At 37.1% G+C, this 14,343-nt stretch overlaps 3 protein-coding genes across 4 annotated transcripts; 2 read left to right on the top strand and 1 right to left on the bottom strand.

Annotated features, from left to right (window-relative positions):
• The first annotated feature begins 15 nt into the window (after window positions 1-15).
• On the top strand, window positions 16-3,926 carry cfap119 (cilia and flagella associated protein 119). The gene is made up of 9 exons (XM_027020645.3): window positions 16-307; window positions 701-735; window positions 832-897; window positions 985-1,148; window positions 1,392-1,462; window positions 1,598-1,714; window positions 1,845-1,917; window positions 2,019-2,114; window positions 3,734-3,926. Exons 1-9 carry the CDS (start codon window positions 290-292, stop codon window positions 3,832-3,834), a joined length of 741 nt encoding a protein of 246 aa, XP_026876446.1. The 5' UTR covers window positions 16-289; the 3' UTR covers window positions 3,835-3,926.
• Window positions 3,927-4,613: 687 nt separating this feature from the next.
• phkg2 (phosphorylase kinase, gamma 2 (testis)) lies at window positions 4,614-9,335 on the bottom strand. The gene is made up of 10 exons (XM_027020620.3): window positions 9,187-9,335; window positions 8,702-8,806; window positions 8,332-8,507; window positions 8,180-8,234; window positions 7,953-8,018; window positions 7,627-7,790; window positions 7,453-7,543; window positions 7,091-7,244; window positions 5,722-5,847; window positions 4,614-5,492 (listed from the first exon to the last, which is right to left on the bottom strand). The coding sequence occupies exons 2-10, from the start codon at window positions 8,794-8,796 to the stop codon at window positions 5,247-5,249; spliced, it is 1,173 nt and encodes a 390-aa protein (XP_026876421.2). The 5' UTR covers window positions 8,797-8,806; window positions 9,187-9,335; the 3' UTR covers window positions 4,614-5,246.
• Window positions 9,336-9,448: 113 nt separating this feature from the next.
• cbx1b (chromobox homolog 1b (HP1 beta homolog Drosophila)) lies at window positions 9,449-12,405 on the top strand. Of its 2 annotated transcripts, none has more exons than XM_027020636.3 (6): window positions 9,449-9,765; window positions 10,725-10,794; window positions 10,933-11,107; window positions 11,279-11,438; window positions 11,574-11,668; window positions 11,875-12,405. In XM_027020636.3, the coding sequence occupies exons 2-6, from the start codon at window positions 10,746-10,748 to the stop codon at window positions 12,017-12,019; spliced, it is 624 nt and encodes a 207-aa protein (XP_026876437.1). In that variant the 5' UTR covers window positions 9,449-9,765; window positions 10,725-10,745; the 3' UTR covers window positions 12,020-12,405. The 2 variants fall into 2 exon arrangements, with proteins under 2 accessions (XP_026876437.1, XP_026876436.1); XM_027020635.3 differs by having other exon boundaries at window positions 9,449-9,842.
• The last annotated feature ends 1,938 nt before the right edge of the window (window positions 12,406-14,343 follow it).

Here is a 14,343-nt window from a genome sequence, read left to right as displayed (position 1 = left end):
AACTTCAAATCCTAACTATTTTAATTAATGCTGCAAACGTCACAAAATCGTACTGTGTGGTCAATTACTAGCTAGCTAGTTGGAATTAATACGTTTGCTGTTCTCTACAAGATCAAAGGAGACACCGTCGTTGCTAGGACACACGCCAACATAACTAGCTAAACAGTTAAGTAAAGCTAGGAGTCTTAGGTTAGTTCTGTTACACCATTTCAAAGGTAATTAGCTAGCTAGCTATATGAAAATAAAACGCTTCTAGTAAAATCGTTGTAAACTCAACTAGCCTAGACAAATGAAGACTGAGAATCAGGTAAGATATATGAGTACATTCTAATCTCATGTTTATTATATGACATTGTATGACATTTGATAGCAAAAAGACATCGGGGGCACTGGTACCAATTGTTTTATGTTCGCCACAAATTAAATAAGGTGCGATTTAATCAGTGCAACGTGTTGCAATTGTTATCCTATAGCCGTTCCCATCTGTTGACCACGTTTTAAACCACATTTCTAATACTGAACGTCGGGTAAAACGTGAGATTTCAAATGGAGTGTTTCTTGCATACATGTTTCAGTTAAAGTCCCTAAAGACAGTTATACGGTTGATTACAGGAAAAAGATTTATTCTTTTTTTTTTTTAAAGAAAAAAAGCCATGCCTGTGTTTAGGATGTAAAATTAATTGTAAATGTTTTGTTGTAGGATTCAGATCCCCTGAAAGTCAGGATTTTGTTGTGGTATGTAAATTTCATTTATTTCAGCTTGCACCTGAATTCAAATAATTTTATTGTTGTTGTTTATTGTTGTTGTTGTTTATTGTTATGGACTTGCAGGGCAAACTTGAGTTACAGTGATATGGAGGAAATTGACCAAACAGAGTCTATAACAGACATTGAAAGGTTATCATTGATGAAATCCTTTAAGATGGCCTATACAGATGCCAAAGAATGCAATTCATAAAAATGTTTGTTGTTTATTCTCTTTAGAATTCTATTTCATGCACTGAACATTGATGTGCCTGAGCCACGACTGGGAATTTTACTTGAGTTATACACAAATATAGTGCTGTTCTGCAGGAAGAGACATTATAACAGAGAGCAAACCTCAGTTCTTCTCTCCATTGTAAAGAGTGTGCATCAGGTCAACATAGGTAATGTTAATAAATTAATTTGAATTAGTAACCTTAAACTTAAAATCTGTTTTATATGATCCAAAATCCACCATTCTCTATTGCTGAAGTAATGAATATAAAGCATTAAATAAATCTTTTGTGGTTACTGGATAACAGTACTTTTATTATAGAACTTCTTGGTAAAAATATGCTAAATCCTAATTTTATTAAAGTCCTTGATCCAAGTTTCCATGACACCACTATTTCTTTCCAACATGCCAGAAACTCCCCTTAACAACATGGACCAGTGTTTCTCCTACTTCACAGAGCTTCTCCTTTGTCATTCTGTCAGAGTATGTATCAGAATTACTCATATATCTAAAAAATAACTTAAGCCCATGTCTGTGTATACTTATACACTTTTATGTGTATATTTATAGGTAAAGTTTTTTTGTTGTTGCTAAAATACATGCTGTTTTGTTCTCCAGAGACCTCCCTTCAGCATCAGTCTTTTCAGTTTGGAACAAGTGACAGACATTACAAAATACTTTATCAACACATATATGAGACACTATATGTTATACAAGTACATATTTACACCTCAGGTATGATTACATTCCTCTGCTGCGTGTATATTATATAAGACATGCTGAAGCGCTACATAATTAATTATAATTACATAATAACTTCTTTTTGTGTAATTGTCTTTATTACTTTTCCTTTTACTTTGTCAAGATGTATATGGACTTATCTTTGACTTATACTGGAATGCCTGAGAGTACTGATACAGAAGAACTTGCCAGCTCTGGTACAGTAACTCAGTATTTAACACATCATCAGACACCAATATTATCCTTTTATTCCCTTAAACATGAACTTTGAATTTGGAACTGAATGGATTTGATGCAGATAATGGAACAAAAAAGGATGCAGAGAGAAGAAATGAGCAAGGCGTAGTTTCCACAGAAACGTTGACTACAGACACAGAGGGTGCATGTAAACGAGGTAATCCAGTTAGAATGTGGTTTGGTGAAGTCCTGCTGGAAAATAAAAAAAGACCGTGTCTGGATGGCAGCACATGTTTCTCTGCATTAATTGTGTCTTCACAGTTATCCAAGTTCCCCATGCCATTGACACGGCACACCCCTTTTTGAAACTTGGCTGATAACAGCTTGCATGGTCCAAATCTTCTTTGACCCAGAAAATCTGATGGCTGTATTTTCCAAAAATTATTTGTCAGACCACAAAATGTACTTCCGCTGTGCTACTGTCCACCTCAGAATAGAACGGGTTCAGAGATTGGTGTGGTGCAACTGTACAGTGCACTTGTTCATGGTTTCTTCTTTGCATTGTACATATACACAGGATAATATGTAAAATATCCTATGCCATTAGAACACCACTAGAGATTCATATTCTTCAATCCAGTGATCGTGAGCTCCTCTCAGGGCTCATAAGGTAGGCATCTCTTTTTGTCGGTGTTTTGTTGATTTAAGACCACGACACCTCCAGAAGGCTCAACAGTGGGGTCTGGCATCCCAGCGTCACTCACCTCAAAGGTCACTTTTAAACCAAGCCAGATCTCTGTAAACACAACGCCACTAGCAAACACAACCTGTAAAATCCATGATGGCCTTCATGGCAACTAAGGCCATACCCAGCCCCGTTAATGTGGCACTGTTAATGTGCTCAGTGCCACCAGTTCCACATGGATTTTACTTGTTACAATAGCAAGTATTCTCCAACACAACAGATCCATCCTGGCCTCCCCAGTGACTAAAACTGGCAGCGTTATGCTTGCTCCACAACATTTGTTACATCTGGATCTACCACTTTACACAGTGACATGACAACCTCAGCCACTCCTCTGTTCTGATTACTCCTTCACAGCTACTCCTAATTTTCTGGCCATAATATCTGTTTACTTTCAGGGTACAACACCATGTCCAGCCTCAGTGTAGTTAATGTAATACACTGAGACCTGTAGATTTTTACCTATGCCTACAAGCAATAACCAATCTCACACTTCACGCCAGCTTTAACTTTCATCTGTGGATTCATCAGCAAATGGTTTACTAAAGTATCCTTGAACCCATGCCCTAAGATCCATTACAGATGCAAGGTGATTGTGAAGGCATTTGAGATCTGCAATCACAAACATTCATGTTGTTTTTGGCCTTGACCTTTATGCACAAGATTTGAGCAGACTCCTTGGACCTTTTAATTGTATTGTGTACTGCAGAGGGCGATATGTCTAAAATCCTGCAAGTTTGTCTTTTTGGGAGCATTGTTATTAAAGTGCTGGTTATTCACTGATCTATTTGTTGGCAAATTGGCAAGCCTCAGCCCATGTTTGCTCTTTAAGAACTAGGCCTTTCTTGGAGACTCCTTTTATACTACAGCACAGTTGTCCACCTGTTTCAAATCACCTTGTTACATGGTTATTAGCCCTAAATTGCCCAATTCAAATTTTTTTGGCTTAGTTATAGGTATCTTAATAAACATGAGTTTATTAAAAGAATCCTAGCCTATACATGTACAATTCTTTGATGTTTATTTTAGTAATGTTTTATTCATAAATGTGGTCATTTAAGTCTAATAAACAGATCCCATTTCTCCATTAGGTCCATCACCAAAGGCAGAGCTCAGATCAATCGTACAAAAAGAAGTAAAGGAGGAAGTGATGTGCTTGTCTGCTCAGCTGGAAAAACAGTTGCAGGAGTAATGATCAGCTTACCACTGCATTTAATGCACTGCAGACCAGCATTCAACCTAAGAAGTGACCAAAGGCCTTTGTGCATAACAGAGAGAGAGAGATTTTATCTTTCTCTGTCATATATATAAATATATATATATATATATATATATATATATATATATATATATATATATATAAAATATATATATAAATAAATATATATATATAAAAAATATATATATAAAAATAAATATATATATATATATATATAAATATATAAATATATATATATATAAATATATATATAAATATATATATATAAATAAATATATATAAAAATATATATAAATAAATATATAAATATATATATATATAAATAAATATAAATATATATATATATATATATATAAAAAATCAATAAATATAAAAGAGAGAGAGAGAGAGAGAGATATCAACACACACACCCTATACTCTCAGGACACTTAATTTAAAACTGATTTTACAATAAAATGTATCCATTCTATTCCTTTTGCTATAAAAGACCTGTAAGAATCGTGTATTAAAAATGCACCCATGTTTTACCTAACACAATTATTCTCCATTATGAGTCTTCTGAAATGTTTTGGTTACTGTGAACCAGATCATTATCTCAAAGCTCTACAATACCAGTTTTCTCAGTAGTAACCATGAGTACGTGACAATGTTGGTATCTCTCAAACAATGGCCTTTGTTATCTCAAAGGATACTGAAAAGAACAAGTCCAAATTAAAACACAGACACTAATAACAGACAAAAGTACACATACACAATAATATAAGCTATATTTACTTTTTCCTAAAATTCAGAACAAATCACTACAGTACTCGGTAATAGAAATATGCTGTATGGTTAACACAGATGAAAAGGAAGAATTAGTTAGATATTAAAACAGATTAAAATCAAACTGCATAGTTTAATTGCAAAGTTATTGTTTTAAGAAACAGAAACTACATCAACTGTAGGATGTAGTTTCACACTATAAATATAACTTCATATTCATATTGTCTACTTACAAATTTTTCTGTAAGGAAATCTCTAGAAATCTACATTGTAAAAATCAAAAGGACACTTAATGTGATAAAATTAACCAAAATGCATGTAACAGTATTAGGGAAGTAATGATTAATTCACAAATTTAACAACATTGGTCAAGAAAAAATAAAAAGGTAAATGTGAGGTCAGATGATTTGCATGTAACAATGAACAAGGCACCAGTTAATATCACAGTGATCTTGAATAAATAGTTAAATTCTGTTTTGTGCATTTTTGAATGGATGAGCAGTCCCTGAATTGTATCAACTTGAAAAAGAAAAAAAAAAACTATATTGTTAAAACATACAAATGTGCAATATTTTTACACACAAACATGTACACATACACACACAAACACAAAAATGACTCTAGCTCTCTAGGTCCTCAAGATCCAGAAGAATGATTTTGGTACTGTTCTGGAAAAGAGCAGCCCGATTCTGCTGTTCTCCTTTCTTTACCCAGTGTCCATATATGCGGAATGCACAGCCATCAATCAGTTTGCGCACAGGTCGTAATGAGTAAGGGTCTCGCGCCAGCAGCTCTCGTGTCAGAGGCCTGGCTCGGTGGTAGCGACACTGCATGCGGATACAGGCCAACACAGTCAAGATTAAAACCTGGGGAATAAAACAAGCCATGGTAAAGTGGTCAGTATTATGCAATTCAGTAATGCCTTATATGAGCACGAACCTTTCATACAATGAATCCCACTTAAAGCTTGGATAAGCCCTAAAGAGTATTTTTTTGCTTGCCAAATGTAGTTTGTAAATGTAGAGAAAGCGTAGTTTGACTCAGATATACGTTTTGCAGCTTTGTGTGGTGATGTGTCTTTTTCTGGGCACCCACCCTGAATGTCTTCTTGGAGCTGAAGAGGCACACGTCCTCCTTTTGGTACTGGCGGAAGAAAGGGTGTGCTAGGGCTTCCTCCGCTGTGAGACGAGCAGAGGGATCCACCACTAAAAGCCTTGAGATCTAGTAGTGCAACAGCAAATTTAAAATAACTAAAACTTAAAGGAAAGAGAAACTTTTACAAAATACACAATGTGTTAGTTGAAAATCTCAAAGATTTAACATTTATTTAAACATCATAATCATCATTGATGTGCAAATTGGAACTTTGTTCTGCAACCCATACTTGTCTATAAGTACATCACCAACTGTGATGCAAGTAAATATGCTTTATATCCTGTAAGATGTTCAAACAAAGCACAATTTGATACTTTTGTTGTTGTGGAGGTCTTCATTTTCTTTTTCTAGACTGCTGTTACTTGCCTTACAAATCCATATGAACCATTAGCAAATCACTTTAACCTAGTATAGTTGTAATAACTGGACTAAGTTGGCTGTCAGCCTATTATTACTTTCACTTTCTATTTATTAATTGGAAAATGATGTAAAGGATAAGTTTTACTTAGGATCATGCGAAAGAAAGTACATAAAAATTTGCACAGTAGTCAACAACCATTTTCATTATAAGACTATTGTTCAAACCAGTATAAATGCCACATATTATGAAGCACAGACTTAAAAGAACCCTTCAAAATTGTACAACTCTTCCACCCATACCACCATCACCAGACTCAATTTCCTATCCAAATCTATGTCCTTGACAAGTTACACAAAACTACAATACAATGCAAGAGTTGTACTTTCCATCTGTGATACTTTGTATAATGCTGTTTGACTCCTATATTTGCCTAATATGTGCGCACACTCAAATTATGTTCTCACATGGATTTCCTTTTCATTCTTAGATTTTCTGTACAGCAACATTGCCAAAAGTCACCAACTAACCAGAATGGATCATGTCCATTGAAACTGATACTGCTCCCTTACCCCACACTCTCAGTGGTTGCCAAGCGAAAAGAAAGTAGCACATTGAAAATGGATATTGAACTTTAAAATTGAGTGACCAAAGATACACGATTCATACGTCCTTCGGGCTGCAGTGTGAAGTAGTGTTAACTTGTTGTATTAGGTATTTACTTGCAGACCTAGTTAAATAATGCTAGCTAATTCCGATAAAACAGAGTCTGAGCTACCGTAGTTGTAGCACATTCCAAATACAGGGTGCACATATACAAGCCCCAAATGACAGAGGACTATTATAAGACTGTGCTAATAACAGAATGTGTGCTTTTATTCAACACCTAATATGAGAAGGTACATGAACACTGTATACTAGTCTGTGATCACTGTAAACAAAGAGTTTTACCAAGTCTTTGATAGTATGAGACCGGTCATCCCATTCTGGTGAGCTGAACTGATAACGACCTTCCATGATCATTCTTAGCATCAGTAGTTGTTTACGGTGCCAGAAGGGCGGGGACCCCGCAAGAAGTGTGAACAGAATTACACCACAAGCCCATCTGGGAGAAAACTGGAGTTAGCATGCGAAAACGAGCATTACTTTAAAGAAAACATAGTGCTATCAAAAGACATTTCTAAAAATTATTTGATAAAATTTTGATTACAAGGGAAGCATAACACTTTTAATCATCTGCTTGTTAACTAGCGTGTTACTCTTTAGGACCTAATAAAAATAAAATTATCTGATAAATTCTAATTGGGACTTACAGGTCAACCTCTTTCCCATATCCATCAAGTGTTTCATCCATTGAACATTTAAGAATCTCTGGTGCAAGATATCCTGGAGTTCCGCACAATTCTACCACAAAAGATGATATATTTGCATGTAATTTTATTTAAGGGAACATTACATTATATCATTACATCTCAACGAACACTCACCTCTCAGCTTTTCTCCAGGCTGCAACTGCACTGAGAAACCAAAGTCTGATAGTTTGATGTGTCCTTGGTCATCCAGAAGAATGTTTTCAGGTTTGAGGTCCCGGTGTACAATGTTGAGGGAATGGAGATACTGGACAGCCTCCAGAAGAGCACGCATCATACTCCTGAAAATGAGAAATTCAAAGTACAATATTCAGATTTAGTATCACACTAACAACACAGCGACTTGTGTTGGATAGATGATTTACAGTCACTTGTGTTTGAGAATTTAACAGATTTAAACTACTGAAAAACATTAATGGCCAAACTTGGATATGCATATTCACCTGGTCTGCTTTTCACTGAGTGTGACCTTTTCTGTTAGGTAATCAAACAGCTCACCTCTTTTCATGCTGGCGTGAACAAAAGAATAAACACTATAAAACTATGATATTACATTTTCATACAGAGCAAGGAAAACATAGTGAAAATGTCCATGTAGTAGTATTACATGGGATATCTTATTGTGTTCCATAACCACAGAACCCATGAAAAGATGTTAAGCATTACTTACAGGTCAAATACTAAAAAGATGAAGGTTGCTGACTCGTAGGAATCAATAAGCGTGACTGAAAGCAGAGTAAAAACGATTTGTTTTGAGTAATACCACGACCACCACCACCACTTCCAAGGCAGAAGGTTAAATGTGAAAGCATCATGACTCACTAATTGACGGATGCTCTTTCACCATATTGAGAACATGGATCTCCTTCAGTGTTGAGCTCTTCACCTCCTCTAATTGTTGGGCAGTCATTTTTTCTGCGGTAATCTCAATTACCTTCACCGCCAATTCCTGTCCCGTGTATTTGTGTACGCATCTGCGTACCACGCTGCTTACACCCCTACACAAATATTCTACATGAGCGAATCGAATATCTCCATAAAGACAGACATCAAATTAAATGCATCGAGCTAGTAGATCCAGTGTACTTCAGCAATAAATGTTAAATGTAGTGATTGGAAAATTCTAATGTATAACATGCAGAATCTATATAAAACAATGAATGAGCTTTATAGCACCAACGAGAATACACACCTTCCAATGACCTCCTTAGGCTCATACTTTTGATGAAACTCTTTTGCGCCTACCCAGTTGGGAAGTTCATCTCCAAGCACAAAATCCCGAGTCATCACGGACAGCCTAAGAACGTGAGATAGCTAGTTAACCTAGCGCAAATACGCTGACTTCATCTAGAAAAACGGTGGGGAAACGGATTGCTAAACATCGTTAACCACGCTTACGCACTTAGCTAGCTAGCTTGCTAAATCTCATACTCATTTTCAACATGCTAGCTATATTCGTACGAAATAACCCAATATTTACTATTCCAATTAAACCTATATTCCTAATCTAAAAATACGTGCTTGCTAGCTATCTTAGTTAACCAGCTTCTTTACAGGGCGATGTCCAACGTTAGCCCAGCTAGTGAACTTAGCTTGGTTAGCTAGTAATGTAGCTAAAAACTGCTAGCTGGGTGATTTCAGTCGTTTCCCGGTCACTGCAAACCATAAATTACTTACGTGTAGTTCTTTGAATCATAAAAAAATGGGTGTCATTTGTTACAGCAATAAAATCAGACACGCATCTGAAAAAATAGCTTGATACTTGACGGCTTCACCTGGCAAGCCAAGGTACCAGAGGAGTAAACAAACCTGGTGGACTACGTCTACTTCCTGAGTTTTCACTATTGGTGGGCATTCACACTTAACCTCATTACTGCCACCAACCGATGGAGGCTGGAGAAAGCAACCCACGTTTGTTTAGTGACAAAATATTTGTCCCGTTCTTGAATTAGGAAAAAGCAAACGATACCCCAAGCGGACGAAGATCTTATATGCAGCTATATATATATATATATATCTATATCTATATATCTATATATATATATTATCATAGTACATCACGGGATGGCGGACTGCCGCGCAATGACAGCTGGTTAAATTAGCTAGCTCGCCGTACTGATTGATAGCAGAAGCACAGAACGCCTGCGCTAAGACGCAGTGCTGCTGAAGAGCCTACCATGTTGTTGTTGTAATTGATCCCCATTCTAACCCGAAAGTCGGCATTTAGTACAGTGGGGCTTTCACGCTTAAATGCAGGTGTGCATTTAATTTCGATCTGGGTATATGTTCTTAGGGTTTACTGCAGAGTCTTTTGTCAGGCGAAGTAGCTACAAGTAAGTGTTTTATGCTTTTTATGCGTCCTACTGATGCGGTTTGCATAGGCTATTGCTCTTGGTTTGAACGTTACCTGTCAATTTCACCTCAAATTGAGTTGAGGCGTAACCTCCCTCGGCGCAGCCACAGCGTGTGAAGCATACTGGATTCATCCGGTCCGAGATTTATTAAACGTTACATTGTATCAGAAAATCAACATGGCGGAAGATGCACAGAATTCCAGCGAAAAGTACCGTTTCGCGATCCTCTTATTCTTCTTATTTATAACACGTGAAACAGGCCTACAACGATTATTCAAACATAGTATTCTGTAGAGCCCGTTTAAGTATATGGTCTATGTACTTAGCATATGATGTTTTGAATTAATGTGCAGTGTTAGCGAGATTCAAGATGCACGTTTTAGAATTATAGTGAGGCTGTCTCTACAGTCTGCTGCTCACTCAGTTAGCTAATGAAAACAGTTTTGAGTTTACAGGTAAATCTCTGTGACCCCGAAGGGTCCGAGGTAGTCCATATTTTATTTAGTCCCCTCAGTCGGCATTGTGTCCATGAGATCTTTAGGGGCATCAGTTTTGTTAGATTTTCCTTGGAACTGAGCGATGTAAGATGATGGACCCCCAGATGATGGACCATGATTAGTGATCAATAATTGTCTATATCCAGAGTGTCAAATTATGCAACTAGAGGGCCACGCCACTGCAGATTTTAGGCTTTACCTTGCTTGAGCGTACCCAAATCAACTGAAGGAGGGCCTGGTATTTCAACAATGAACTCAGTCATGTGTTAGTGTGGTAAAACACTAAACTGCAGGATTATGGCCCAGGACTGGAGATTAGTACCTCTGCATTGTTTCTGAACTGAAAATTCTTCCTTATTTCCAGGTGTGAAGATATTTTTGGAATATGAGCCAAATATCAGAGACACCAGTCGATGCTCCTGCAGTGACAGAAGGTTTGGTATTTTATTTCGTCTATCAGACTTTGTACTTTTTTTGTTTTAAACAAGTCTATTATTTTTGATTGCAGCATGCAGAGGACAGTTCTGACAGTGTACACTATCGCGCTAACCGTCCCTGTCCTCGGCTCACAGCGCCTCCCCCTCAGAATGAAAGCAAGCAGTCAACAGGTGGGAAGAAACAAAATAAAAAGAAAGTGGAGGAGCTGGTGGAGGAGGAGGAGGAGGAATATGTTGTGGAGAAAGTGCTGGACCGACGGGTTGTGAAGGGAAAAGTCGAATATCTTCTCAAGTGGAAGGGCTTCTCTGAGTAAGTGTACCAAACGGTTGTTCATCATGAATGTGATTTTCCTTGAGTCAGGAATTCGGTGTTTGCAATAGCGTAAAAAAAAAAAGAAACAATTCCTAGTTCATGCGTTTTACACAGTTGGAGCGGTTTGCAGTGATGGTTGATATGCATTCTGTGTAAATGTGTCCCCAGTGAAGACAACACCTGGGAACCCGAAGAAAACCTCGACTGCCCAGATCTCATTGCAGAGTACTTGCAGTCACAGAGGACAGCTAACGAGTCCAGTGGCAAGCGACGGGCTGACACAGAGGGAGACGGGAAGGAGAGCCAGCCGAAAAAACGCAAGGATGAGGTAAGGATTCTGCAGGACGGAGAGGTCCCTCATCCCGTTTCCTTTACCTCGGTAGGGACGTTTTTTTGACATACTCAGAGGCTAAGTCGCCTTCGTGGGCTAAACCATGTTTTACTTGCCATTCATCTAATTTAGCCAGAGAAACTCAGAGGCTTTGCTCGCGGGTTGGATCCTGAGAGGATTATTGGTGCTACAGACTCGAGCGGAGAACTCATGTTCCTCATGAAATGGTGTGTATGGAACTGGATGCCTGTTTCTAAACTGGTTTAATTCAGGTGCTGGATTAGAGCATCCAGTCCCTGTGCAGTATCACTCAGAAATCTAGTTATCTCAAGAGAGGTAACTTTGAAACAACAGTTCAGTGGTTAATGGCTTTTTTTCTTCTTTTTCTTCTTCTTCTTCTTCTTCTTCTTCTTCTTCTTCTCTCTATCCACAGGAAGAACTCTGACGAGGCAGATCTGGTACCAGCCAAGGAGGCGAATGTAAAGTGTCCACAAGTCGTCATTTCGTTTTATGAGGAGCGCCTCACCTGGCATTCTTACCCCACTGATGAAGAGGAGAAGAAGGATGAGAAAAACTAAGCAAACAAAGAGCTATTGGGGAATACTTACCATAAAAAGGTGGTCATTCAAATGCACAGTTTTATTTTTTAGAAATAATAAGGCAGTACGTATAGTAAAAGATTATGCAGAAACACCACTGAAGTTCTCAACACCTTAAGCAGCAAAGCATCAGTAACTGTAATTTACATAGGCTCTGATATATTTGCATAAGATCTGGTATATTTCAGTCATGGCACTGCTACTGTAGATTAACATATTCAATAGACTACTGTTCTATCTATCTTATCTATCTATCTATCTATCTATCTATCTATCTATCTATTTTTTCTTTCTTTTTTTTCCTCTTCATGCCATGATCATGGCTACACATAGGTGACGCTAATTAAATGAGTTTGTTCTGGGCAGATGCTTTGCAGCTTAATTCACAAAGTGTGTTCTAGAACCTGTGTAGATTACGGTGCTGGCCATTTCTCAACACTTTCAAAAATGCTCATTTTAATGTATTACTGGATTTTGCATAGATTTGACTAATTAAATACATTACTGCCTTAACTAAGATATGTAAAACAGATTACATTTTTATACATTTGCCAAAAAACAGACCAATGAGAGATCAAGTGAATCTAGAAAGCCCTTGCGGATAAGCAAGTACATGTAAAATTGCTTGAGACTTGTCCATGAGTCGTATCTAAAGATTGAGATGGTTTGTATGAGATTTGTCTTTATTAGAATGTTCACTCTTACCAGCAGTTTTGAATTTGAAACATGAATCATTGGTCTGGTCACACTATAGGTGCTACCACTGACTGAGCCCATTTTCTTGACAACATTCTGTAATTATATTTGCACACTGCATCCAGAGTTAGGTGAATTACTTTTATAATCTTGGTTACCACATCACAGAGCAAATGTAGTATTCTTGTCGAGATCATAAATTGCATCACTTCAAAGAGAGAGTTCAGCAAAAACTGAAATTTATACAACTTTCCATTTACCATAAATGTAGTTGATTTGCCATACTTGGTTTGCACCAAAACTATGAAGCTAGTTTAGCTTCAAACTTCAGTACACAAAAGTATCCCTTACTTACATACATACACAAACCTTTACACAGGTGTTTCAAACCCCATGTCATTCTTAACTAATTCAGCACTGATGTGGTTTAGGGCACAGAGTGACCATTGACTAATCTAGAAAAATTGATTAGCTGTAATATATAAAAATGGACTAACTGATCCATAAAAATTAACAAATGTCATTGTATAGTCACTGTAATCCTATGAAGGATCACCTTTTGGGTTCTGGAATCATGGAATCCTTAAGTGAGTGGAAGTCAGGGAACCACCAAAAACAGGTCAGACTTAAATCTCATCAGACATTCTACTCTCTTTTTCTAACACTTATTTGCAGCATTTAGTATGCCCTCTTGTCTTGTCTTGTCTTGACCTTTCCCTGTGTCAGTACAACTAGGTTGGTGTCTAGGCATACCACCAATTTAAATCTCTGTCAGAGACAAGAAATCTTTGCTGGAAAGTACATACAAGGTACAAGGGTTATTACTGTTGACTAAGTGCAGGATTAGGTGTGAACCCTACATTTAGCTGCTTATCAGTATTTTACTTCATCTCTGTGCTGTGACTCCAAACTACCCCAACAACTGTTATCTTTTGCTGAATCAAGTGCTTAGGGGAAATGATGTCAATTGCCCAAGATGCCAACTGTTACTATATAGGGTGAAGCAAATGTGGGAAGATTTTGTAGATGATGATTTTGCTGAACTATCCTCTTACATTTTAATGTGTAATTGCCAGTTCTCTGAATTATGTAATTATTGTGCAACCTTGACAGTTTGTTTTATATAAAACCACTTTTGTTAGTTTAATAAAAGTAGGATTGATGTACTCATTCTTGTTTTAGTTCTTTTGCCAGTAAAATATTCTTTGGATGTTTATCTTTTTGTACTGCTGCATGATAAATTCTTACTAGTCTGTATTTAGGATGGTTGTCAAATGGCTTTTCAAAACAGGTCAAATTGCTCCATATGTCTTGTACATGTTCATCCTTGTGCATTTTCATAAAAAGTAAAAGGCATAAAAGAAGCAAGTCTTACCCCAAGATGTTTCACAAGGCAAGGCTTCTCCGTTAATTAGATACCTCATACAAGATCAGTGTACCTTATACCACAGCTCCTATTCAATGTTTGCTTAAAATATCTGACTGGAGGAAACTCACTTTTTGAAATGCCCCTAGACCTTTAAGACACTAAGTAGTTAGACCATGTTTATTTCTGCTGTCATGAAGCATGCATTATATGACAGACCTAATAAGTACAAGGCAAAAGA

The sequence above is a fragment of the Electrophorus electricus genome, chromosome 15 (assembly GCF_041902795.1).
Source record: "Electrophorus electricus isolate QZ-2024a chromosome 15, ASM4190279v1, whole genome shotgun sequence".
Taxonomy (NCBI): Eukaryota; Metazoa; Chordata; class Actinopteri; order Gymnotiformes; family Gymnotidae; genus Electrophorus; species Electrophorus electricus.
This window is presented reverse-complemented; position numbering and strand designations above follow the sequence as displayed.

What these genes read in the sequence shown, in the direction of transcription:
- phkg2 (XM_027020620.3), bottom strand. Translation starts at nt 8,796, where the DNA reads ATGACTCGGGATTTTGTGCTTGGAGATGAACTTCCCAACTGGGTAGGC. An exon ending in GAAAGAGCATCCGTCAATTA is followed by an intron (nt 8,235 to 8,331) that starts GTGAGTCATGAT and finishes CTCTGCTTTCAG; the next exon opens with TCACGCTTATTGATTCCTAC. An exon ending in GCTCCAAGAAGACATTCAGG is followed by an intron (nt 5,493 to 5,721) that starts GTGGGTGCCCAG and finishes TTTATTCCCCAG; the next exon opens with GTTTTAATCTTGACTGTGTT.
- cbx1b (XM_027020636.3), top strand. Translation starts at nt 10,746, where the DNA reads ATGAGCCAAATATCAGAGACACCAGTCGATGCTCCTGCAGTGACAGAA. An exon ending in TGCTCCTGCAGTGACAGAAG is followed by an intron (nt 10,795 to 10,932) that starts GTTTGGTATTTT and finishes CTCGGCTCACAG; the next exon opens with CGCCTCCCCCTCAGAATGAA. An exon ending in CGAAAAAACGCAAGGATGAG is followed by an intron (nt 11,439 to 11,573) that starts GTAAGGATTCTG and finishes CATCTAATTTAG; the next exon opens with CCAGAGAAACTCAGAGGCTT.
- cfap119 (XM_027020645.3), top strand. An exon ending in TGTGCATCAGGTCAACATAG is followed by an intron (nt 1,149 to 1,391) that starts GTAATGTTAATA and finishes CCAACATGCCAG; the next exon opens with AAACTCCCCTTAACAACATG. An exon ending in TCCTTTGTCATTCTGTCAGA is followed by an intron (nt 1,463 to 1,597) that starts GTATGTATCAGA and finishes TTTGTTCTCCAG; the next exon opens with AGACCTCCCTTCAGCATCAG.